The following is a 23,276-nucleotide window of genomic DNA, read 5'->3' on the forward strand; positions in this document are numbered from 1 at the left end:
ACAACATTAAGTTATTAAAAGATCAACAGTGTCAAATAATGACTGATTACAGACAGTTGGAAGAACAATGACGTGATCACATTGTTTGGCTAGTTTTCATATTTGTCAATATCATTTGCATTGAATTAAGGCGACGGCAATACTTCCGTTTTAGTCATTTATGGTGCTGATTACTTTATCACCCAATCATTTGAGTATTGTATATTTTATGTTTATAAGAATTTAATGGAATAATAAAATTATGGATTCAGTCTTTGGAAGAGACGGTCCGAGGTCAGGAGCTTCGATCTGCTCCGTGGCCACTTCCAAATGATCCAGGTTAACCATGAACATTGTGTGTAGTCTGAGCTAATTCCCTAAAAGTCCAAGTCGATCCCGTGTACAGAGTGGAGAGAGAGAGTAACATTGAAGGGGGTTACTTAACATTAGAGGCCCCCTCCTATTTGTTACACTAGGTATAGGTGACCATTTGCTGAATGACTATCCAGTTGCCTATCCAACCCTGTTGTTATCTTTGCAATATATGCGATCATTTGGCTGTTGCTAGACATAACTGTATCACAGACAAGTCTTCTTAGTTGTCTGTGATTGTATACATTCTTTGAACGTTCGTTCACTTGTCTATGAATCCCCGATGTTATCCTTGTGATATACATCATCATATGGCTGCTTCTATGGAAGTGGTCTTGTTGTTAGGTATATTTTCATACATTTTTAGAATGTTTATTCATTTGTCTATTAATCCCTCGTTATCTTTACAATATACATAAACAATTGACTGTTTCTATGCGTGTGATCCTGTTGTTAGGCAAATTTACTTAAATTTTTGGAACGTTTATTCCCCTGCCTATTAATCCCTATTGTTATCGTTGCTTATTTGCATACACTTTTTGAATGTTTTGTTCACTTGTCTAAGAATCTCTGTTGTTATCATTGTGAAATACTCCGTCTTTTGGCTGTTGCTATGGGCGTGGTCATGGTTGCTAGGGATATTTGCATACATTTTTTGAACGTTTACTCAATTGCCTACCAGATTATGTTGTTATTTTAACAAAATATACTGCCATTTGTTTGTTGCTAAGGACGTGGCCAAGTTTGCTAGGGCCAATTAAGTTAAACATGTTAAACTAATATGCAGAATAACACTTCTAGAACACCTCACCATATTTCCGTCTCTATGTACTTTTTGAGATATAAATTTTTGACCAAAATTCACATTTTTAAACCTAATTTGCATATCACTGATGAGATCATTATGAGATCAATATATATGTAATATTTCTTCATCTATACAACCCAAGATGCATCCCCATTAAATTTCAAACCACATATTTAGCCTTAATTGGCATATTACTGATGGAATCATCATCTCATGAACAAATCTTAACATACACACTCCTACGAATGTCCCCACGAAATTTCAGACCAATCTGCACAGTAGTTTCTGAGTTTAAGTTTTTTGACCAATAATCACATTTTTTGACCCAAATCACACATTGGTCATAAGATCATTTTTATTTGAACAATTGTCCAACTAGACACCCAAGGTAATACACCAACCAAACATCATGGCAATTGTCCCAGCGTTTTTTGACTTAAGTTGTTTACACACACACACATCCACACACACATAAATACATACATACATACATACATACATACATACATACATACATACATACATACATACATACATACATACATTCATACATACAGTAAGACAGACAGACAGACAGACAGACAAACAGACAGACAGACAGACAGACAGACAGACAGACAGACAGACAGACAGACAGACAGACAGACAGACAGACAGACAGACACTTTGCCATGCCTATAACACTAATTATAATGAACCTTATAAGTTCAGTTGTGCTAACAAGATCTTTGTATCTATTCATATATTTCCAGATTAGAACTTACTAGGTATAATTCATTCAGAATGAGGAGAGATACCCAAGTGGTGACTATAATCTCCAGCACAGTAGGTGATTTGGCATTTCCATATGGATGCAGGTCAGTGAGAACAAAGATTGTGAAGAGAACAAGCAGGCACACTGTGGACAACTGGAAAAAACAGTAATACCAACTGTGTTAACAGCTCAAAATGCACTGCTCAGTAGGCACTAACATAATTTTTACCTCTCGTAAGGTGAGGTAACGTAGTGAGTGATCAGAGTATGTATGTATGTATGTATGTATGTATGTATGTATGTATGTATGTATGTATGTATGTATGTGTGTGTATGTGTGTATGTATATATGTATGTATGTATGTATGTCTGTATGTATGTATGTATGTATGTATGTATGTATGTATGTATGTATGTATGTATGTATGTATGTATGTATGTATGTATGTATGTATGTATGTGAGTGTGTGTGTGTGTGCGTGCGTGCGTGCGCGTGTGTGTGTGTGTGTGTGTATCCATACGTCCTTGTGCATACATATGACTCAAAACAACTAGGTTTATGGTAACGAAAGTTGATACACACTGTTGTTAAGTTACTGTAATATCTGATTAGGTTTTGAATAAGATCTATCTCTAACTAGCTAAATTTAGCCGCATTTGCAAGTAAAGATTACATGTGCCAAGCCATAGTTTTCATATTCAAAACGTTAACGTCCCGAGTCCTTTGCCCTTGGTCTTTTTGTCTAAATGACATGTACTCATCACTATTCTATCGTTATAATTAGCTCTTCATAATTACATGTATACTTTCACGCGTAGAAGACTTGCATGGGAATGTGAATGACCAGTGAAACTTTTTTTGCATTTTCCGTATCAATTCTCAAACAAAACATACCACAATTATGGTTTCAGACCTGACCCACCTAAGGCCAAAAAAAGAATGGTTTCTGGTCAGGACATTCTGTCTAAAGTGGAGCGATGACGCGATTTCATTTTATTCTCCACAAAGCTGTCACTCAAGTTACTATTTATGACAGTTAATGTTCTTTTTATTTAGTACTTTAGAGCAAGTGTGTATGTGGGACAGATGTCATTTGCTTGTTCATGATTGGCTCTGTAGTTGTCTTCACCGAGGTGCGTATATAGGGTTATTTTTGTGTTACCCCAGATCTTCTGACTGCATGGACTGGAAAAACACGAAAAGAAAACCAACGCCAGGGTATTTAAGTGATACGCGGTGACCAGAAACAATTATCTTTTTGTGGCCTAATCAATACTTATTGAGATCTCTCTCTCTCTCTCTCTCTCTCTCTCTCTCTCTCTCTCTCTCTCTCTCTCTCTCTCTCTCTCTCTCTCTCTCTCTCTCTCTCTCTCTCTCTCTCTCTCTCTCTCTCTCTCTCTCTCTCTCTCTCTCTAGAATATTGATTTGAATTTCTTAAAACCTCAGTGGTTTACTTAAATTTCTTTTACCTTTGAGTGGAAACACACCTACAGTATTGAGTCTTATTGACATATTTTGCTAACTTTGATAATGAAGGTATCAGCAAATAAGAAAATTGAAAACGTACTTCTGTTTGCAACAATCAACATTTCACGCTTACACCTCAGATGTTTTGATAATTTGTGCTGTAATTAAACGACACTACATACATGATGTCGTGGGTCAAGTGGTGTTTAACTGCTAGTGAAAAAAAACATCTAGTAACAAAGATTTATAGAGGCACAAGAGGAATAGCGGTTCGTTACTTAATCATCAAGAATAACATACCTTACGAGAGGCATTTACTTTGCATCTGGTTTTGTAATGCGTTAGCTTACTCTCGGATGCAAAGCAGTGCCAATGAATTCATCCTGCAGTTCCAAACATTTGTTCATGGTCATTAAGTGATGTTATTTGTGAAATCGTGTGATCCTCTGTGGTAATAAGAATGCAGTAATTCATCACTGTAAGTACATGTCTGTCAGTTGTTGTTGTTGTTGTTGTTGTTGTTGTTGTTGTTGTTGTTGTTGTTGTTGTTGTTGTTGTTAACAATGTAAATGATATTTTGTACTTACAATACTGCAGACGTACTGTGCTCTTGGAGCAAACCAAGACTTTATACCATGTTCTTTCCATTTTGTAGAAAGAATTGCCTGTGAGCATGTCTCGGACAGAAAATATTTCATATTAAACGTCCATGCGAGTTCTAGGCAATTCATCTTCATCTTCTTATCTAATAACGCAACTGGTAGATCTAACAACTTCTGAGCCTTCGTTGGATGGCGTTCGTAGCAAAGTTTGATAGTGTTGCAAGCTAATTTGGAAATGTCCCTGAGAAATAATAGAGATACTCTGATGTACTTTCGGTATTTTTTATTTTGGAAAGAAAACGTCCCTACTATCATCAAATTCTGTTTAAGACGAAAACTTAGTATAAAGTATACGTAACTTTATACCATAGACAAATCATAAATCTTACCAAACATGGAATACTCTCTTTATGGAAACCACAAAAATTATCCTTTTTTGTATTTCATGGTAATGTATTAAACCTCAGATCACTATAGAAATACCTTGAGAGATCATGCTTCGAGAAATTCGATTACTATTTCCATCTTTGCTACGTATACATTGCCCATGTGTACTGAAATACTACTTAGAAATGGGTCATTTTATAAATTGATTTCATAAAATCAATGTCAAAACTGGGGTATAAAACAGCTGTAACTTAACTAAATCATGATCAATTTTAGTGGCGTTTACGTCAACGCGTTCCTAGAAACACCAGCTATCTAATGGTGTTGTCTTGAATATACCAAAAAGATACCTAGAGCGCAAATAAGCAACTACAACTATGCACGAAAAGCGGGCAATTTGGCAGACTTCGGAGAGCGTTCAACACAATAGAGTCCAAAATAAGAGTAAGGAGGACATGTTGTGTGTCGAGTGAGGCTATCATCTACCTCTTCACCCGACGATTCACACCTATAAACAATACACTTTACATATCTGTTGTTTTTTTATAGGGGTCTGAGATTAAACTTTATGTAATAAAACACTTCACTCAGTTTGAAATGTAAATGACTGAATCAATTACTCTCTGTACCAATGCAATGGAATTACGACAAATGTATAGTGTATTTTCACTTCATCCCTCTCTGTGACAATTTCACATTCAACACGACTGTTATAAAGTGACCGTAGAGTAAACAAGAAAGAGAACGATTCGTTGTTTTTCATCCTCATGAAATATGTGTCTCAGATATTTCAATTTATAGAATAGTTAGGTACTATTCCAAATATATTTCTTAGTTCAGCCAAGGAAAAGTTGCGACTCATATATCGATATCACAAAACCAATGACGTACACACGGGTTGTCGTGACGTAGATCGACTAGGATATTTACTATAATCCATATTTTCGGTTTGAGTAAGGTGTATAATTAGAATTTATTCCTCAATATTTTTCTTCGTTCAACTATGGAAACTGCTCATGACCTAAGGGGTCTTTCTTACTACTTGTCTAGCGACTCGTAGTGATAAAACCCTTAGGTCACGAGTATTTTCCGACTGAATGAAAAATAATGGAGAATAACATAATTTTATACTAGGTCAGGTGAGGTGATAGTAAATAAAATCGGAGAAAGTAAGGGAAATTTCGAACGTTTTGACTCATATTTCAAACACAGCAGAACCGGCCAATGACGTCTACACGCATTGTCGTGACACAGGTGCGCGTTGTCGTATACAGTTGGTGTCCTGATACTACAGCCAGTCAACTGTAACACTCGTCCAACAGATCTCGGATCTATGTCAGTAGTCAATGACTAGTTTTAGGTTTCATCACCTACATAACTCTCATAAAGTGTCTAGATGGAATTGTACAGACGGCAAGATAAATGGCACAAACAAACAAAATGGTGGAAAGTGACAGTACCTTTCTCTTGTACTCAGTATTTCTGAGAGTTCGTTCTCGTAGTTTATTTGACTCTCCTTCTTAAGACATCGCAAGACCTTGGCGCCTAGAAGAGCCAACGCTGAAGAAAAACAAAATGCACGTTTTAAAAATAAAGCTTCTATGTTGGATGCAAAGCTCTCAAAACTAATATGCTGGTAATTAGTGTCTAAAATTTGGTCCTAAAATTAGTTTCCTTTAAGGCCAGGAATGAAATCCCAGGATCTAAACTTGTAGTTGTATGTTATCAGTGGAGCTATAAGGATTACATTACATAGGACCATTCTTTGTTGTGGCCTAACTCTTTCTATGAATGTGCACATGTGTCAGACAACAGTTTAACTTTCATACCTAAATTTTAATCTTAATTTGAGCTGGGCCTTTAATAAAAGTGTTGTTTCACGTTCAGTAAAACCTTTGTTGCTTCATTTCAGAAACACATGCATAGACATGGAAACTGATACTTATTATTTCTTTACTATGCCACTTTAATTTCTATAGGTCTAACTATTTACTTACCAACGTGGTCTGATGCCACACTCCAGATTACTTTTGCTAGTTCAGTCCGACCACACAGCAATGCCCAAAAGAACAGATCCCGTTCAGTTATTTTATAACCTTTTTCACCCGTGTAAAGAGAAAATAATACAATTTCCTTAGTTGTTTAAGAAGCAGACGTTTAAATAATGTGTGTTCTGATATTACTGCACAATGATGGCAGTGGTGGGATTTGGCAACAAGGGCAATGACAGAATGCAAAGTTTGATAATAAAAAATGGGTCTTTGTAAAATATGACCCACTAATTTACTTTTTTTTTAAATGTGTCGATCTCCCAAAGAACCTAATTGTATACACTCCCCCATGCCCCTAGGTTCACTGACGAAATGGTGTCTCCTCAAGTGCCATTGGGTGTATCACAATCCGAAGTTGTGACTCGTGTATTTGAGTTTATCTTGTTAGGGCCACGGATACACGTATAGCATTTGAGATTTACTGTAGTTGATATGACAAGGTATCTGTGGTTTTCTTTATGTTATTTCCTATATGTCGATTAATTTATTTGCACAGTTGCTTTTCTGTAAATATGTTAACAATGTAAGGCCAAGACAATTTTTCTTGTTAGCGCGCGCATCACTTAAATACCAAATACCCTCGCGTCGGTCTTTTTTTTACGTGTTTGTCCAGGCCATGCAGTCTGCAGATCCGTGGGGAAACATAAAAACAACCCTCCCTACTTCAATGAAGACAACTGCAGAACCAATCATGAACAATCAAATGACATCTGCCCCACATACACACTAGTTCTAACTGGCGTATTATTTTTTCGACCAAACAAGCAACAATATTTTCACTAAAATACACACTAATAATTGGACATTGCATATGTTAAGTTGGGGGTCTATTTTATCTTAGTCTGAGAAGAGCGATGAGTCGAAATCATGATATGATTTATTGGATGCTGATTTTCGGGTGCGGACCCACCAATCTATTTGAATTGACGTATTGCATCACACAGTGTGTACTGCTACAGAAATACGTCTACCCACAGGTTATATACAATAACTCATTATATGTAACAAAACTGAAAACAAATTCGTTCTAGGCTAAATTAAATCAGCTGTAATATTGGTCGAGAAATTACCTGGCCATTAGTGTTGTGCAGTAATCAAAGCTTTACATGGTGTATATGTAAGATGCCGATCTTACCTTTGTCAGAATAGTTTGGTTGAAAAACGAATTCTGTACACTCGGCAATATATTTCTGTACATTGTCCAGTACGCAATCGTCCTAGTAGGCAATTAAAAGATGAATCATTGACGTCATTTGCTATGCTTACACCATTTTGAATCTATGGCATAGAGAGATATTACCGCCTGCAATAGTACTAAACGAATATAGTTTTAATTCGGCCGATCAGAGATTACTGCATACATTTTATCTATTTTTTATTTATTCATCTTTGACATAAAGTCAGGATGAGTCACACAGGTGACCGTAACACCTACAGAAAGCGACCCTCCTCAATGCTCAGTGTTAATGCCCGGGGAAAACCTGCGTTGTTCGATAGAGTCAAACTGAACGACACTCTTCTTACTTACAGCGTGGTAAATGTAATCGAACCCCGACCGCAGTGGTAAGAGGCAAGTGGTTTAACCACTCGGCCATCGACAACCCTAAGCAGAAGGTCACAACAAAAACGAAAAAATGGTAAATAGAATATAATAACTTGTCATTTATATGCACACCTCTAATCAACTTGCGACACTGGTAACCTAAAACATTTCTTTAAATCTGCACAACTTCGTTTCATATAAAGTCTGTGCAGACTACTCCTCCGAGGATAATTGTCAGGTTTGATTATGGTTTATTTAAATTATGTGGAAAGATAGATGACAATTAATGAGCTCAAAGGAGCAAAATACACATTGTTCATATCATTTAGATATTGGAGAACCTGTATAGGTACTTTGCTTTACAGCTTTTTGGACAAAACATAGAACGAAAATAATCACATTAATGTTGATAGATTATTAGTATTGGTTTCAAAGTTAGTCTCCAAGTTCACTTCACTTGTGGAAGTGTACAGTAAAGTACTTGAAGATTTTACGAATCAGATCTCATTGTAGTTGGACACTGATAAGCAGTCAATGGATTGCCTGAATGAATATACATCTTTACACAATGAGTTTGCTGCTTTTCCTTGACTATAAACACATGTAAGTCCTGCTTTCTTTTCACAGATATATGATTATCAATTTTGTGTTTGAATGAGTCCTTGTTAATATAAGTACATGGGACTGGTATTTCCAGGCAAGGTAAGCACTTTAATGTGTGCACCTTGGTACCATGGTGTTTACTGCTGATATTTTCCCGCAAGTTTCTGTGTAACATCAACAATGTCTGTCGCTGTTGTAGCAAATGTAGAGATATAGAGAGCATATCAGATATCATTGGTCTTTAGTGTGAGTATTATGAACAGTCTGTGATTTCAACTAATAGTTGGACATTACATATTACGGAATATAAGCGTATACCTTGGCATGTGTTTTGGTACAACATGTTATTTTGCAACTCCCTTTGTCTTCAGCAAATATCTTCTTTAGGAGATCAATACAGTCTCTACTTTCACGCTGCAGCACGTCACCGGAGAATAATCCCTTAAAGGAAAAGCAATCTTAGATTAACAATTTTTTCCAAAGTTGATGAAAACATAGGCTTGAGTATTTTAATCTTATTTTACAATTATTTATTCATTTGTTTGGGTTTCAATCCCAGGTTCTCGCATTAGTGTTATTTTATCAGTGGTTGGACACTAGTAGAGGTGCTCGGCCTGTTTGCCCATTCCCTTTACAGATTATCTTTTTTTTTTGTATTTTTATTGTATGCCTGCCATTAGTGTTTTGGGTATATGTATGGTCTTTTTGGCCTGTTGTAGTCAATTGTTTATTTTAATTTTTATTTATTGTGTAGCTTTGACTTGCCTGTCGTGACACGTAATAAATAAAATTAAAATAAAATAAATAAAATTTTAATTTCTTTTTGTTCTGGGCCAACTTTTTCTACAGCTTTGTCAGACAACTGTTTTTCACACCTAATGTTGAATCCTTTTCGAAAACTGGGCCTTTAAAACCACAGTGTGTGTCAGCTGATTTAAAACAAAACGTGGAAAATATTGTACTCATAAACTACTTATAAACAAGCGTTCGACTTGAAATAACGAGCAAAGCTTAATCGTATGTGAACAAGAAGAGTGTATATGTTAAGCAGTAATTAAGCCTCATCTCCAACAAATAATAGTGCTTACTCACAGAATCAAACATGTCTTCATCTATGCGATAAGCCGTGTTGATGACATCGGTGTAACAGCTATCACTATCGTTCAACACTTCGTTATCATTGAAAGTCTATTAAAAAGAGAATAAAACAAATCAAATATTACACACAATTTTTAAAAAAATGAATAATATTAATTACAAATGGAGACTTCCTAAATGACAATTAATTTACATCTACAGGATATTATTAAGATAACCCGCATACAGGAAGATCGGTACTAATTTGAAAAAATCATACCATTAGCTTATGCATAAATACCATCCCCGTCTTTCATACTCTTTAAACGTTGGTCAAAGGCCCGATGATTATAGATCCTTTGTTACGTTATGAACAATACATTTGCATTTGTGTTCTTTTGTTTAGCAGATATCACAAAATGTCCTGAATGTTTGTTGTTGTTGTTGTTGTTGTTGTTGTTGTTGTTGTTGTTGTTGTTGATATTGTTGTAAGATTTATGATAGAACCATAACATACATTGTTCAGTGCCTTCCGTTTTGATTCAGTATTACATTTTGACTGATGGAAGCGTGTAATTAAGAAAAGTGTGAAACAGGGTTTCAAAAACTTTATCTTTCGTCCATGATGTACTATTTACAATTACTTGCGCCAAATATTCGATATCAAAACAACATTGCGTTACAACTTACTGACTCATAAAGCTTGTGCAGATTATCAAGGGTTAAAAACGCCTGCAAAGGCATCCCATTTTCCAGAAGAAGTTCAAAGAATGGCACTCTACCAAGTACAAGCGCTGACATCATGATATCTTCATATGATATATTCTGAAAGATAATGTGCATACTTAGTAAGGTAATTCTGAAAGTACTTTTCGACCTGACGGTACAACCTGTTTCAATTTTGTGTTCACGTTTTCACAGTTTGCGTACAACCGCGTAAGAGGCAATAAGAAACTGCACTTTAAGATTGACAACAAGAATAGAGGTTCTTGTAAATGAAACTAATTAACATGTCATCATGCACATAGCAAAAGCAGACATCAAAACAACAGTGCTGGCGTGTCTGCGTCTAGTTGCAATACAATTTATTTACCCTTTATAAATGGTTTATTTCACTTAGAAAAATGTAGCAAAAAAATTCAATCTTGCTATCTTAAACTAAAGTGTAGAATGTGTGTTGTTCCTTATTGCTTCCACGTGGCTGTATCAAACAGAGCCAGTGAACACTAACACGAAATGTGATGTAATGGTATCCTATAACTTAATTGCTTAGCTTGACAATTTCCATTTAAAAACAATATCGTATTTTTTTATTTCAATGAAGAGTTCTTAGCCACGAAGGAATTGTCTTCCTACCTGCCTATTCGTAAGGTCCCTGAGGAGTTTTCGTGCCCTTGGTATTCCGTTTTCTGCAGCTAGTAACTGAAGTTGGGCCTGTGGTGAATCGTCAGCAGCTATATACAGAATGCGATATATAGATATTATTACTACTGATCTTCGCACACAGCTGATAGACCAAGTAATAACACCCGAATCACTCTCATATCTCATATCCGACTCAACTTCTGTATGTACGTACCAGGATCACACTTGAACTTTAAAGGGAATTAGCTCAGACTACACACAGTGTTTAAAGATCTACACTGGAAAACAAGGCAAGCACCCAGCATAGTGCCTCGTTCATTGACTTCCCGCGAAGCCAAGTCCTCTTGCCAAATCTGAGTGCCTGTCAGTCCCGTGTTCTTTATTGTGACGTCCTTAAAGTCTAAATATACATAACGCATGGCCAATGGCCAAATAATTAATGCACTCCATATAGAGTTTTCATGGGCGTTATAATGCCCTAAAAGTAATTTTAAAACATTGATGAATGATCACTATGAATCCTAGATATTTATGAAATGCAGACCGTCGTCTCATGTATTCGAGTATGCTTGGAATCCTGTGTGGTCTAAATCCGATATCCTTGAGACAGTCTATTGACCTTTCAGTCAAACTAGGACATGCGATGTTGTTAAAATATTAAGTTTACTGAAATATAAATATGTCATCTGTGACAATATCAAAAGTTAAGAAATGTTTTAGCAGTCAACTCTTTGTTACGGAAACCTTTAAATGATCATCAAACAACTAACAATATATTCACTGGATATTGTTAAAATACTAATTATTAGACATTGTGCATGTTAATAAGTGGTTTAATTTATAAGTAGTATATGAGTTGACGGCTGTGACGCTGGAGTACCAAATTCAAGTGTGTACTGATACACAAAATATGTTTATTTACAGGTGATTCAATAGTGTCCAGGGTCTACGAAACTATAAGTCAATTTAATCTAACTAAACTTTTTAATCGAAAACCGTTCCAGTTGCAAGTTTAAATTTGACTTAGGTTTCATGAACGCAGTTAAATTATTTCAAGACATTTCCAGGCTGTAGTTGTATTCTTTGTAAATGTTGTGAATATAAATATCACAATATATCCAGTTACTATTACTATCAACTTGTGAGGATACAAACAAGTTTATTACCTTTATAAATAGCTCCGCTAATGATTTTCATGAGATCACCGTCCTCTTGGCTACCATCTATACCACAAGTTATAATTTTGACATTTTTGTTCTTGCCAGTTGGTTTTCTGGTGATAATGTACTGATGACCAGTTTGTTTTTTCAGGTTATCGGCTGTATCCTTTAATATCCCCTTTTCATTCTCAGGTGGGGCCTGTGGAGGGAAAGACGAAGAGTAAAGACTATATACGGTACATGCCTTTAAAAATTGAGAGCAGTTGTATTTAGCATTTCGACCACGTAGATAAATATTATGTTTGACTCGTAATCAGACAGACGTAATATTGAGATCAATAGAGGAAAGACCTTAACCATATGGCAATGTAGCAAAGTAATAACCAGGACATTTAATATGGGGGTGGACGAATATTTCCAACATCATTTTTTTTCTGCCTCAGGACAGCAATTTATTTTTCTCGAACCACTGTGTAGACAGCTATTCAATCAGAAAACTTTTCTAAAGTTCGCAGTCTGAAAGAGGTTTCGAATTTTAAAAACCTGAATTCAAACAACTGTATTTTATTTATTTCCAACTGGCAAAAACTTTGTCATACTTTCAGAGACGATTTATTATGTATTTAGGCCAACAACCAATTTGCATTTAATAGATACTTGCCTAATGCATTATCAATGCATTAGGCAAGTGCACAACGAGAATGAATGCAATTCACATGCATCTTAAACTATCAGAGAGGCATCAGAGAAGATATTGTTTCCTTTCCTCCATTCTTTGCTGCATATAGTACAATTTCATGCACTGGCAATGAGTGAAGATACGGCAATCAAACGTCACTTTTCTTTACAGGAAGTATTCAGTTTGAATCTGGTTCGATAAGCTTTCATGAGGGAAGGATATGCTATAGTTTTAGTGTGTGTGTGTGTGTGTGTCTGTCTATCTGTCTGTGTCTAGAACTACTTCATCAATTGAAATGAAATTTGCTACAAACCTTTCTTATGGTAATGGGAAGAAATGAGTCATTTTTATATATAATAATTGTCGATAGCTAGGTTATATTTTCAGAATGCAAATTTTACCAATTCCATATGACCTATGGCATATATCGACTCAAATTTTAACTTTTTTGTTCCTTAAAAACTGTCTATGTTGATCTATTAGACCTTCATCACCTTATTGTTACGATGTGGATAAAGCAGCTCAGATATTTCAACAAGATCTTCGACAAATTTGTCATGGTCCTTCATGTCGACACTACTTCTAACCATTCCTCTAATCTGTTTCTCTGACATTCTGGAAGTTGCAATGTTATGAATGGTTTATAATATTCAAACAAGTTTCATGCATTACGTAAACAATTTAAGACGTACATACCTTGCAGTTGGATAATTAGTCTGACAGGAGTAATGACATCAGTCTGTTCTGCTTTGGGCAAGTATTGCATTAATGTTGCTACAAGAACGAAACTTATTTTCCAAAAACATCTAACCCCCCCCCCCCATGATAACTTAATTGCACAGTACAATATAGATACCTTAATTTGTTTTTTCTTTGCTTATGAAGTCAAGAAAGACCATACATATTAACTGGTTGGTATAATGTGTCAGCTTTATGCAAGGATTTATGTCATTTCACAAAAAAGGAAATATCTACAAATAGCGAACACTCTTGTTTGCCTTAAAAACCGAGGTTTCCAAATCACAAACTTTTTCGACTTTTTTCTCTTCATTTCTTTACAAACACGGAATTGGTCTATGTTATTTCATGTTGTGTTTTCAAGTAGACATTTACCCATTTCTCATCCATATATACATTAGATTTTCATAAGATTAGCAAACATACTGTTCCTGTTGAGATTTTATAGCGGCTACCATTCCGGCTGCAATTCCTCCATCACCATAGGTTGTGATGACCCGAATTCCCGCTTTCAATGCTTTTTTACTTGCAGCGAGTTCTAGTTTGCCTCCTTGCAGTAAGACCCACGTCACAGATAAAGGTCTCCTGATAACTATGACAAATAACAGAAGTAGAAGCCCCAATAGGCATATACACAATAAAAAACAAAACTATGGTAACCGGTTTCAGAAGTGGAAGTTAATATGAGAAAAAGTGTAAAGGCGGACAGACAATGCTAAAGAATTAACCTGTCGCTGACTGTCGAGCTACAATCAGCAAACAAAAGATTTAGTTGAAAATGAACAAAATTGCACCAATGGCGTTGTAGAACAACTGTACAGTTTTTAAAAATGTTTACCCACATGCTAAGCCATGCTAGGTATAGGTGTTCATTTGCTGAATGGTTATCCAGGGCATTGTCATTTTGCTTGGCATATTTGCATACATTTTTTGAATGTTTGTTCACTTGTCTATGAATCCGGGATGCTATCTTTGCAATATACGTGGTCATTTGGCTGCTGCTATGGGTGTGGTCTTGCTGCTAGGTATGTTTTATTCATTTGTCTACTAATCCCTGTTGTTATCTTTGCAATATACGTGATTATGTGGCTGTTGCTATGGGCGTGGTCCTGATGCTAGGCACATTTACATACATTTTTTGAATGTTTATTCATTTGTCTATTAATCCCTGTTGTTACCTTTGCAATATATGTTATCATTTGGCTGTTGCCATGGGTGTGGTCTTGTTGCTAGGCATGTTTGCATACACCTTTTGAATGTCTGTTCACTTGTCTAAGAATCCCTGTTGTTATCTTTGTGAAATACACCAGCGTTTGGCTGTTGCTATGGGCGTGGTCATGGTTTCTAGGGATATTTGCATACATTTTTTGAATGTTTACTCACTTGCCTACCAGATGATGTTGTTATTTAGCCAAACTATACTGTCATGTGGTTGTTGCTAAGGGTCACTTGTTTTGAACAACGAATAAAGCTTCTAGAAATATCTCGAGTTTCGGTCTCATTGACCAAGTACTTTTTGAGATATAAGTTTTTGACCAAATTTCACATTTTTACACCTAATTTGCATATCACTGATGAGATCATTATATGCTTAATATTCCTTCATCTATACACCCCCAGATGCATACCCATAAGTTTCAGCTCAGTTTTGGAATTAAAGATTTTTGACCAAAAAAACACATGTTTAGCCCTAATTTCCATATCACTGATGGATCATCATTTTGTCAACTTTTAGTCTAAACACTCTTAAGAATGTTTAAGGTTTTTTTTTACCAAAAATCACATTTTTTGACCCAATTCACACACCTAGTGGTAAGATCATTTTGATTTGAACAATTTCCCAATTTCGTAATATACCCACCAAATATCATGGCAATTGGTCCTGCGGTTTTGGACTTTTAAGTTGTTTAAACACACACACACACACACACGCGCGCGCGCGCGCGCACCCACGCACGCACGCACAAACACAGACACAGACAGACAGACAGACAGACTACTGAACCTTTTCAGTTCAGTTGTGCTAAAAACAGAATTAATAGCATAGACCATAGAAATAGATACATCAAGCATCAAAGCAAACTGATCAGAGATTTTTTTTTAAAAAACATCATTTTGACAAAAACATATAATAAACAAATTTATAAAAATAGGAACTACAAATTCTTTTATGAACAATACTGAATAACACAAACACACCTGTGTGAATACAATCTGAGAACCCACAATATATTGAAAATAGAAAAAGTGGTCGAAAGAGAATCACTCTATGCACCTCGAAAACACAAATTTAAAAATTCGGAATAAAAATTTGTCACTGTAAAAACTTTTGAAATTGAGATCAAAATAATATCGAAATTAACCTGTGTCCGAATCCAATATGGACATCGAATATTAACGCTATAGGGAAATGAAAAACCGAATCGCCGATTCCCTAAGACGATGATGCCTAAATATTATTATTTCAAAAGCAACAGGACAAAGCTTTCATTTTGCAAAGCTTGGACAGCTTTTAAAGACATTTTGACAATACGGTGCAACAGTCAACAGCCACCTTTTATGTTTAGCTTTCTCACCTTTCGGAAGTGCTATACCGAGTTCCTTCTGTTTATTATGTCTATGAAAAGGAAGAAAAAGTAGTCAACTAGAAAATATCCATGTATTAAAGTTTAGTTACACTTCGGAATAGAATTGTACAATGGCCGAAATTTTTTATTTGAATATAATGGGGTTGTGGAAGGCATTCAGTTTAAATCTGGTATTAAATTTCTTTTCATGACCCAAGGCTTTCATTGAATTACAAGGTTTATTCTCTGAATGGATTTGTGTACTTTTTTTTACATAATAAGCATAAACATTAACACATTTTGTGATGTAGATTGCTACATTTTGAAACTAAATTCTTGTATAGCATAAGTAGTGTTATGATTAACTTATTTCATCAATTTAGCCTTTTTCGTTGAGAATCTAACCTTCGGGAACACTTGCAGTGCATGCCTGGATTTTAAAACAGTAATGTTTGATAAAACTGGAGTAACAGACAACTAGCTAAGTGGAACTGTACAATGGATAGACGAATGATCGGACTGACAATTCGATAATACCGTCTTACTATCAATATTCATAAAAAATGATGTGCTCACCCTTCAGAGTATTTCTGCCAGTCTTTACAGTATCCACAGAGAATGTCATCTTTACACATTTCATCCTTACACAAGTACACTTTGTCCCAAATATTGTCACCGCACACCGTACATCTCCTACAAAAAGTCAATTTTATCATGTAATGGTTTCTTTGGAAAGCACTGTTCTATTCTTGTAGTAGAAATATATATTTAGTATTTACTTAGTTCATGTACTAGAAATCGTCATTTCGAAAAAAAATCATGATAAGTATGCCAAAATGTAAATTGTCCATTTTTCAAAAATGAATTTTGCAATACTTCACTGGTTGTCGCTCAGACCATTTTCGTGATAAATTATATCATATTTTAAGGATATTTAAATACTGTCTCACCTTTGAAATAGATTTGATTCGTATCATGAACCTTAGACCACAGAAAAGTAGCTTACTTGTCTATGCATGAACTCAATTGGTTCCATTAAATCACAGACAAGCAAGCAATGATTAAACAACTGAGGGGAAAGATTTTATTATTTCTGAATCTGATATGCATTGTCTAGAATATATATAGTACTTCTCACAGAAAAAACCCCGAAATATCACACGAATACAGCTATTTCGTTGTTTGTGAAAGACAAGGACTAAATAATATTACTTTTGATTGCAGTACAACAACTTGCATGGACTGCTGCTTGGTGACGTTATATTTTAAACTGTTTAACATTTATTGTCCGCCTATAAAGGCGCTACCAGCTGTTATGTAGCACATTCACGGCACATATTCTTTCCATCGTCAAAACAAATCAGGGGTAGTATAACGTATCCCTTGCCACGTTACTGTGTCATACGGTTAAAATAATTTCCGATGTATGTAAATTGAGGTCACCAAAGGTCACTTGTGCATACCATGTGATACGATCCCAGCCAATCAAAAGAAAGCTATATGAGTAGAATGTATTATAGATTAAAATCACAGGCAATCAAGCCTGTACATAAAAGGTTTGAAGTATGGGAGCACGTTGATATTAGAAAATATTTTGATAAAGGTTGTGTTGTACCTGCTTTCCGTTACTGGACATTGTTGTTGTTGTTGTTGTTGTTGTTGTTGTTGTTGTTGTTGTTGTTGTTGTTTTAAAATGTACAAGTACACTGGGATAATACCTGATAGAATATATTTTTTTTACTTACCATGCACCCTTTTTTACTTCTTCTTGAAGTTTTTCACCCAGATCATGGCATTCTCGGGCTGACACTACAACAAATATTTAATAAAAACCCTTTTCATATTTCCAGAGTAGGCCTATTAATGTAAATGTCCGATTATTGAGCCATATCATACATGTCATCTATATTTTTGTTTACGTGCAAGACACGATTTTCGAAAACCACTATCAAACTTAACTTTCACTCTACGTCATGGATTCTTTGTGATTTTCAGAACGTATTATGGAACAAAATACCCAACGATATCAGAAATATCCCCGACAGGGCTAGGTTTAAATCAAAATATAAGCAATGGATTCTAAGTGCATATTAAGATTATTAGTTATTTGCGTTTTCATGATGTTTTAACCTGTTGACATGAAAATTTCGTATCACCGTAGAGTTTATCTGTTTTCTTATTAACGTAAACAATTTTTGTTTGTTGTTTTCTGACTGTGTAATTAGTCTTAATTTGAGCAACTACAGTCACCACTTTTTTTGTGTGTGTGATATGCAATTCGATGCTTTAGAAATTGAGTGGCTAGACTCGATTAGTTTTCCGAAAAATATTTTCTAGTCTCTCACCAACAACTTGAAATCGTTTTCCTTTTGGATGTTATCATTTATTTCTTTTCTGTATGTTTATTTCTTGCGGTGAATACATTTAAATTTAAATTTAAATTATACCACGCGTACGTACAAGCCAAGTTATTGTGCTTGAACAGAAAATATGGATTATATACCCAGGTTATTCTACGTCACGTCAACACGAGTCTACATCATTGGTTCTGCGGTGCTCGAAATAAGAACAAAACGTTCCAAGTCGCAATCATTTTCCCAATTATTCATGAATTGTATTTGTGGAGGTGTAATTGTATTATTTCCCAATATATTTCATCACTCATACTAAATGACTTGAAGGGTTTTGTCGCTATCCACCTATTGCCTTGTAGTGACAAGGACCCTTAGATCAATCGTAACGAACGAAGAAAAATACTAAGGAATAATATCTAAATATAACACACCCTTACAGCCGGGTCGAACGCATTAGAACAAATAATACGGGATTTATATGCCATGATCATTATACATCATGACAACGTGTTTACATCATTCGATTTGTGGTACTTAAAGTATGAGTGAAAACAGTCAAAGTTGTCATTACTCTTCTCAATTTCCCACTAATTATTATAACGCTATGTTTTTTTTATGCAGCAGAAAAATGTTCGTGACCTAAATAAGAGTTGTCACTACTCGTCTACGACTCGTCGTGACAAGGCCTCTCAGGTCTATCGTATTTTCCTGGGCTAAACGAAGAGAAATACTTACCCATTTTCCACGTATTGAATTCGTCGATATCACAGGAATGATCTCTGTAAAGGAATAATAAATAGCAAACCTATATCATGATTTATTACTCAAAAATATATTAACGAAGAGTATGGAAATAACATACAATAATGATATGAAAACACTTATGGTGAAACCAATTATCAGATATATGCGCAAGACACTTGTTAAAATAGGTACCCTTAAATAGCAGTGCATGGTTACCGAATCGGATATGAAGTACAATTATGGAATTGTGGTGAAGAGTTGAAAACTCTCACTGGTAGTCAGAGTTCATCTAAAGTTCAAATATGTTTGTTTGGTTTGTGAAGAAACATATTTAGATAGTAATCAACCCAACATGGTAGGAGTTCTTATAAGTATTAGCAAAGAGGTTAAGTAGCAGTGTTGTTTGTCTGTTTATTGTTGTTTTTTGTTTGTTTTTATATTTAAATTAGTTTTCTTCTTAGAATTTCTTAATAAACCAATAAATAATTTCAGGATCTTTTTTTGCTTTGGTTTTTTGTCTTTTCTAAAAAATTTCATTATAACTAATAAATTACGTTATTGTGTCACTTTTTGTATTCAACATGTTTCCAGTTGTTACATTAGCAGTTGGCAACATTTCGATATTAATTAACAAAATTTCTAATGACCAGACAATTAAAAGTCCGTTAATACTTACTTTGGCCACCGTTTTTTTTCATTGCAATCGTAGCATAGATAATAATTGCAACATACTTCACAGTGACAACAGAAAGCTGGACCAAATATGAACTCGTCACATCCTTTACATTTCCTGTTATAAAACAAATTAATGACCTGTCTTTTCTCTGCCATACCAAAATGCAATAGCTCCATGTACAAGTTAAACAATTTTTGTAAATTGTTCATACTATACCGTTTTGTATTATTTTTGAATTGTAATACCATACCACACTCTCTGATATTGTGAGTTGAGTAATAAAAGAATTGAATTGGATTGGATTGGATTGGATTGGATTGAATTGAATTGAATTGAATTGAATTGAATTGAATTGAATTGAATTGAATTGAATTGAATAGATCTGAATTGAATTGAATTGAATTGAATTGAACTGAATTGAATTGAATTGAATTGAATTGAATTGAATTGAATTGAATTGAATTGTATTAAATTGAATATATCTGAATTGAATTGAATTGAATTGAATTGAATTGAATTGAATTGAATTGAATTGTATTAAATTGAATATATCTGAATTGAATAGATCTGAATTGAATTGAATTGAATTGAATTGAATTGAATTGAATTGAATTGAATTGAATTGAATTGAAATGAATTGAATTGAATTGAATTGAATTGAATTGAATTGAATTAAATTGAATTGAATTGAATTAAATTGAATAGATCTGAATTGAATTGAACTGAACTGAACTGAACTGAACTGAACTGAACTGAATTGAATTGAATTGAATTGAATAGATCTGAATTGAATTGAATTGAATTGAACTGAATTGAATTGAATTGAATTGAATTGAATTGAATTGAATTAAATTGAATTAAATTGAATAGATCTGAATTGAATTGAATTGAATTGAATTGAATTGAATTGAACTGAACTGAATTGAATTGAACTGAATTGAATTGAATTGAATTGAATTGAATTGAACTGAATTGAATTGAATTGAATTGAATTGAATTGAATTGAATTAAATTGAATAGATCTGAATTGAATTGAATTGAATTGAATTGAATTGAATTGAACTGAACTGAATTGAATTGAATTGAACTGAACTGAATTGAATTGAACTGAACTGAATTGAATTGAACTGAACTGAACTGAATTGAATTGAATTGAACTGAATTGAATTGAACTGAATTAAATTGAACTGAATTGAATTGAATTGAATTGAATTGAATTGAATTGAATTGAATTGAATTGAATAGACTCTGTTATTATATACCTATTACCATGTCCCTATACATTGATATGAGGAAATCACAAATTATACCTTGCATTAATTTTCCATATCACGGAATGTCGGTTAGAATAATAACCAAACAAAGCCGCGTTGTTAGCCATTGAATCCAGGATGGATAATCCCAGTAATCCTACCGGGTATGTGGAATAATCAAGGCAAGGCCTAAGAATAAAAATTGTTTGGTTCCGGGTACCCGATCTCATCTAGTTTTTCACACCGACCCTAAACGTTTTTTACGCATTCGAGAAAAAATAAATCGCGAAAATTGTGAAGTCTCGTAAGAAATAGTGGATGCGGAAACTGATATCGACGTCAAAAAGAAAATATAAAACTGTTCTTCCAATCTGTAATGGCTGTACATATGATGAGAAGAAACCAATAACACAGAGACAGACCATATGGAAAACAACGGAAAACATAACTACCTGAACTAGACACAGACACTCACATATGAAAAAAAATAAATAAATAAAATAAAAAATCTACCAATCCCATATATTCTAAAATTGATCGCTAGAGTAATCGGAACCACACATATTTTTGTTAGGCCTAACTACGAAATCTATCTCTCCGTCAACCCCATATCTTAGATTGCCCCTATATTGTGGTAAGTTGACTTTCCCTACCTGCAAGGCTTATTTATCAGGGTTGTGCCACTACTTGTCTTCAACAAAATATTGACAGGGCCCCTTATGTCACTCATATTTTTCCACGGTTCAATAAAGACGTAGACAAATAGTATCGTATTGTTCACTCAACTTTACGTAGTATAAACACATTTCAACAATTCTAATAACATACGTGATGCAAAACAATAAAAAGTAGCAAAATTATTTGTCCGAATTTGTCGAGCCAGACTACGTTTTGTTTCAACTTTAGAGATTTCTATTATAATTTTTGTCTATGGCGGTTTAGGAACGTCCGTGATTTAAACAAAATATATGATAAGATGATATACTGAAAAGGTTTACGTTTTTTTATTGTTTTTTTCCGATGATTTTGAGAAAATTTATTTAAAAAATTCATTTTGAAGATATCCCCTTCCTTCCTTCCAGTTGACGCCCAAATCTAAAGGTATTGTCAATATCATACTTTGATTGACAAAATCATCCGTACTTTCCCATAGTTTGCCAAGACTGTGTCCTGAAAGCTATAGGTAGAGAAGGATTCAAATGCACTTAGGTTGTTTATAAAATACAACAATAAAATTACATACCATTTTCTACTCTCTCTCTCGTGATTTCCATCTTTTGGCACTGAAAGACATAAAGAAATATAGTCATTGCGTTAGTTAAATTTGAACGCAGAGAGGCACATACAAACACCCTCGTGTGTTCCTAAGCAAAATATCGTAGCTCGAACTTTCCAGAGAGAGGCCTGGTCATGCGAGTTCGATAACGGACCGAACACCCCACCCTCGCGCCGCCAACAAACATGCACACACACACACACACACACACACACACACACACACACGAGCGCGTGCGCACGCACACATAGACACGCATAGACATAGACACAGCTAGACACAAACACACACACATTATATATATATATATATATATATTATATATATATATATATATATATGTATATATATATATATATATATATATATATATATATATATATATATATATATATATATATATATATATATATATATATATATATATATATATATATATATACACACACGCATACTTAACCGGTATGCCCTAATTAATGCACAGCGCGTACACTATGTGTGTTGCTTTTTTCACTCATGGTTGCTGACACCATTCATCATACCGTAGAGTTATTTTATTATATAACACGTTTTTGTCACTGTTGTGAATAATAATCCCATTGACGTCATTTTGAAACCACTGTATTTAGTAGTCACGGTAAATGGCTTCCTTGCAGCAATATTAGGGAGGGAGGCATGAGCAAATCAGACCTTGTCTGTTAAATAAATTGTGACCCCCCCCCCCAATTCCGTCGTGTTAAAAAGTGGCCCTTCCCCCAATTTCCTTTCTCTAAACATGCCCCCCTCCCCTCCTCCTGTTCAAATTCACATGGATTAAAAT

The 23,276-nt window shown here is 34.6% G+C and overlaps 1 protein-coding gene across 1 annotated transcript in view; it reads right to left on the reverse strand.

The window, feature by feature from the left end:
• LOC144435358 (transient receptor potential cation channel subfamily M member 3-like) overlaps positions 1-23,276 on the reverse strand; it is a 50,067-nt gene that overhangs the window by 9,726 nt on the left and 17,065 nt on the right. Inside the window, exons 6-23 of the mRNA XM_078123954.1 lie at positions 22,424-22,463; positions 19,928-20,041; positions 19,243-19,286; positions 17,899-17,962; positions 16,730-16,846; positions 16,163-16,203; positions 14,013-14,178; positions 13,343-13,463; positions 12,176-12,368; positions 11,001-11,098; positions 10,335-10,469; positions 9,660-9,755; positions 8,886-9,008; positions 7,557-7,638; positions 6,368-6,466; positions 5,831-5,930; positions 3,969-4,224; positions 1,924-2,067 (exon numbers count right to left, since the gene is read on the reverse strand). Of these exons, the coding sequence (XP_077980080.1) occupies positions 1,924-2,067; positions 3,969-4,224; positions 5,831-5,930; positions 6,368-6,466; positions 7,557-7,638; positions 8,886-9,008; positions 9,660-9,755; positions 10,335-10,469; positions 11,001-11,098; positions 12,176-12,368; positions 13,343-13,463; positions 14,013-14,178; positions 16,163-16,203; positions 16,730-16,846; positions 17,899-17,962; positions 19,243-19,286; positions 19,928-20,041; positions 22,424-22,463 (2,033 nt within the window). The remainder of the gene's footprint in view (positions 1-1,923; positions 2,068-3,968; positions 4,225-5,830; positions 5,931-6,367; positions 6,467-7,556; positions 7,639-8,885; positions 9,009-9,659; positions 9,756-10,334; positions 10,470-11,000; positions 11,099-12,175; positions 12,369-13,342; positions 13,464-14,012; positions 14,179-16,162; positions 16,204-16,729; positions 16,847-17,898; positions 17,963-19,242; positions 19,287-19,927; positions 20,042-22,423; positions 22,464-23,276) is intronic.

Source organism: Glandiceps talaboti, chromosome 5, assembly GCF_964340395.1.
Source record: "Glandiceps talaboti chromosome 5, keGlaTala1.1, whole genome shotgun sequence".
NCBI classification, from domain to species: domain Eukaryota; kingdom Metazoa; phylum Hemichordata; class Enteropneusta; family Spengelidae; genus Glandiceps; species Glandiceps talaboti.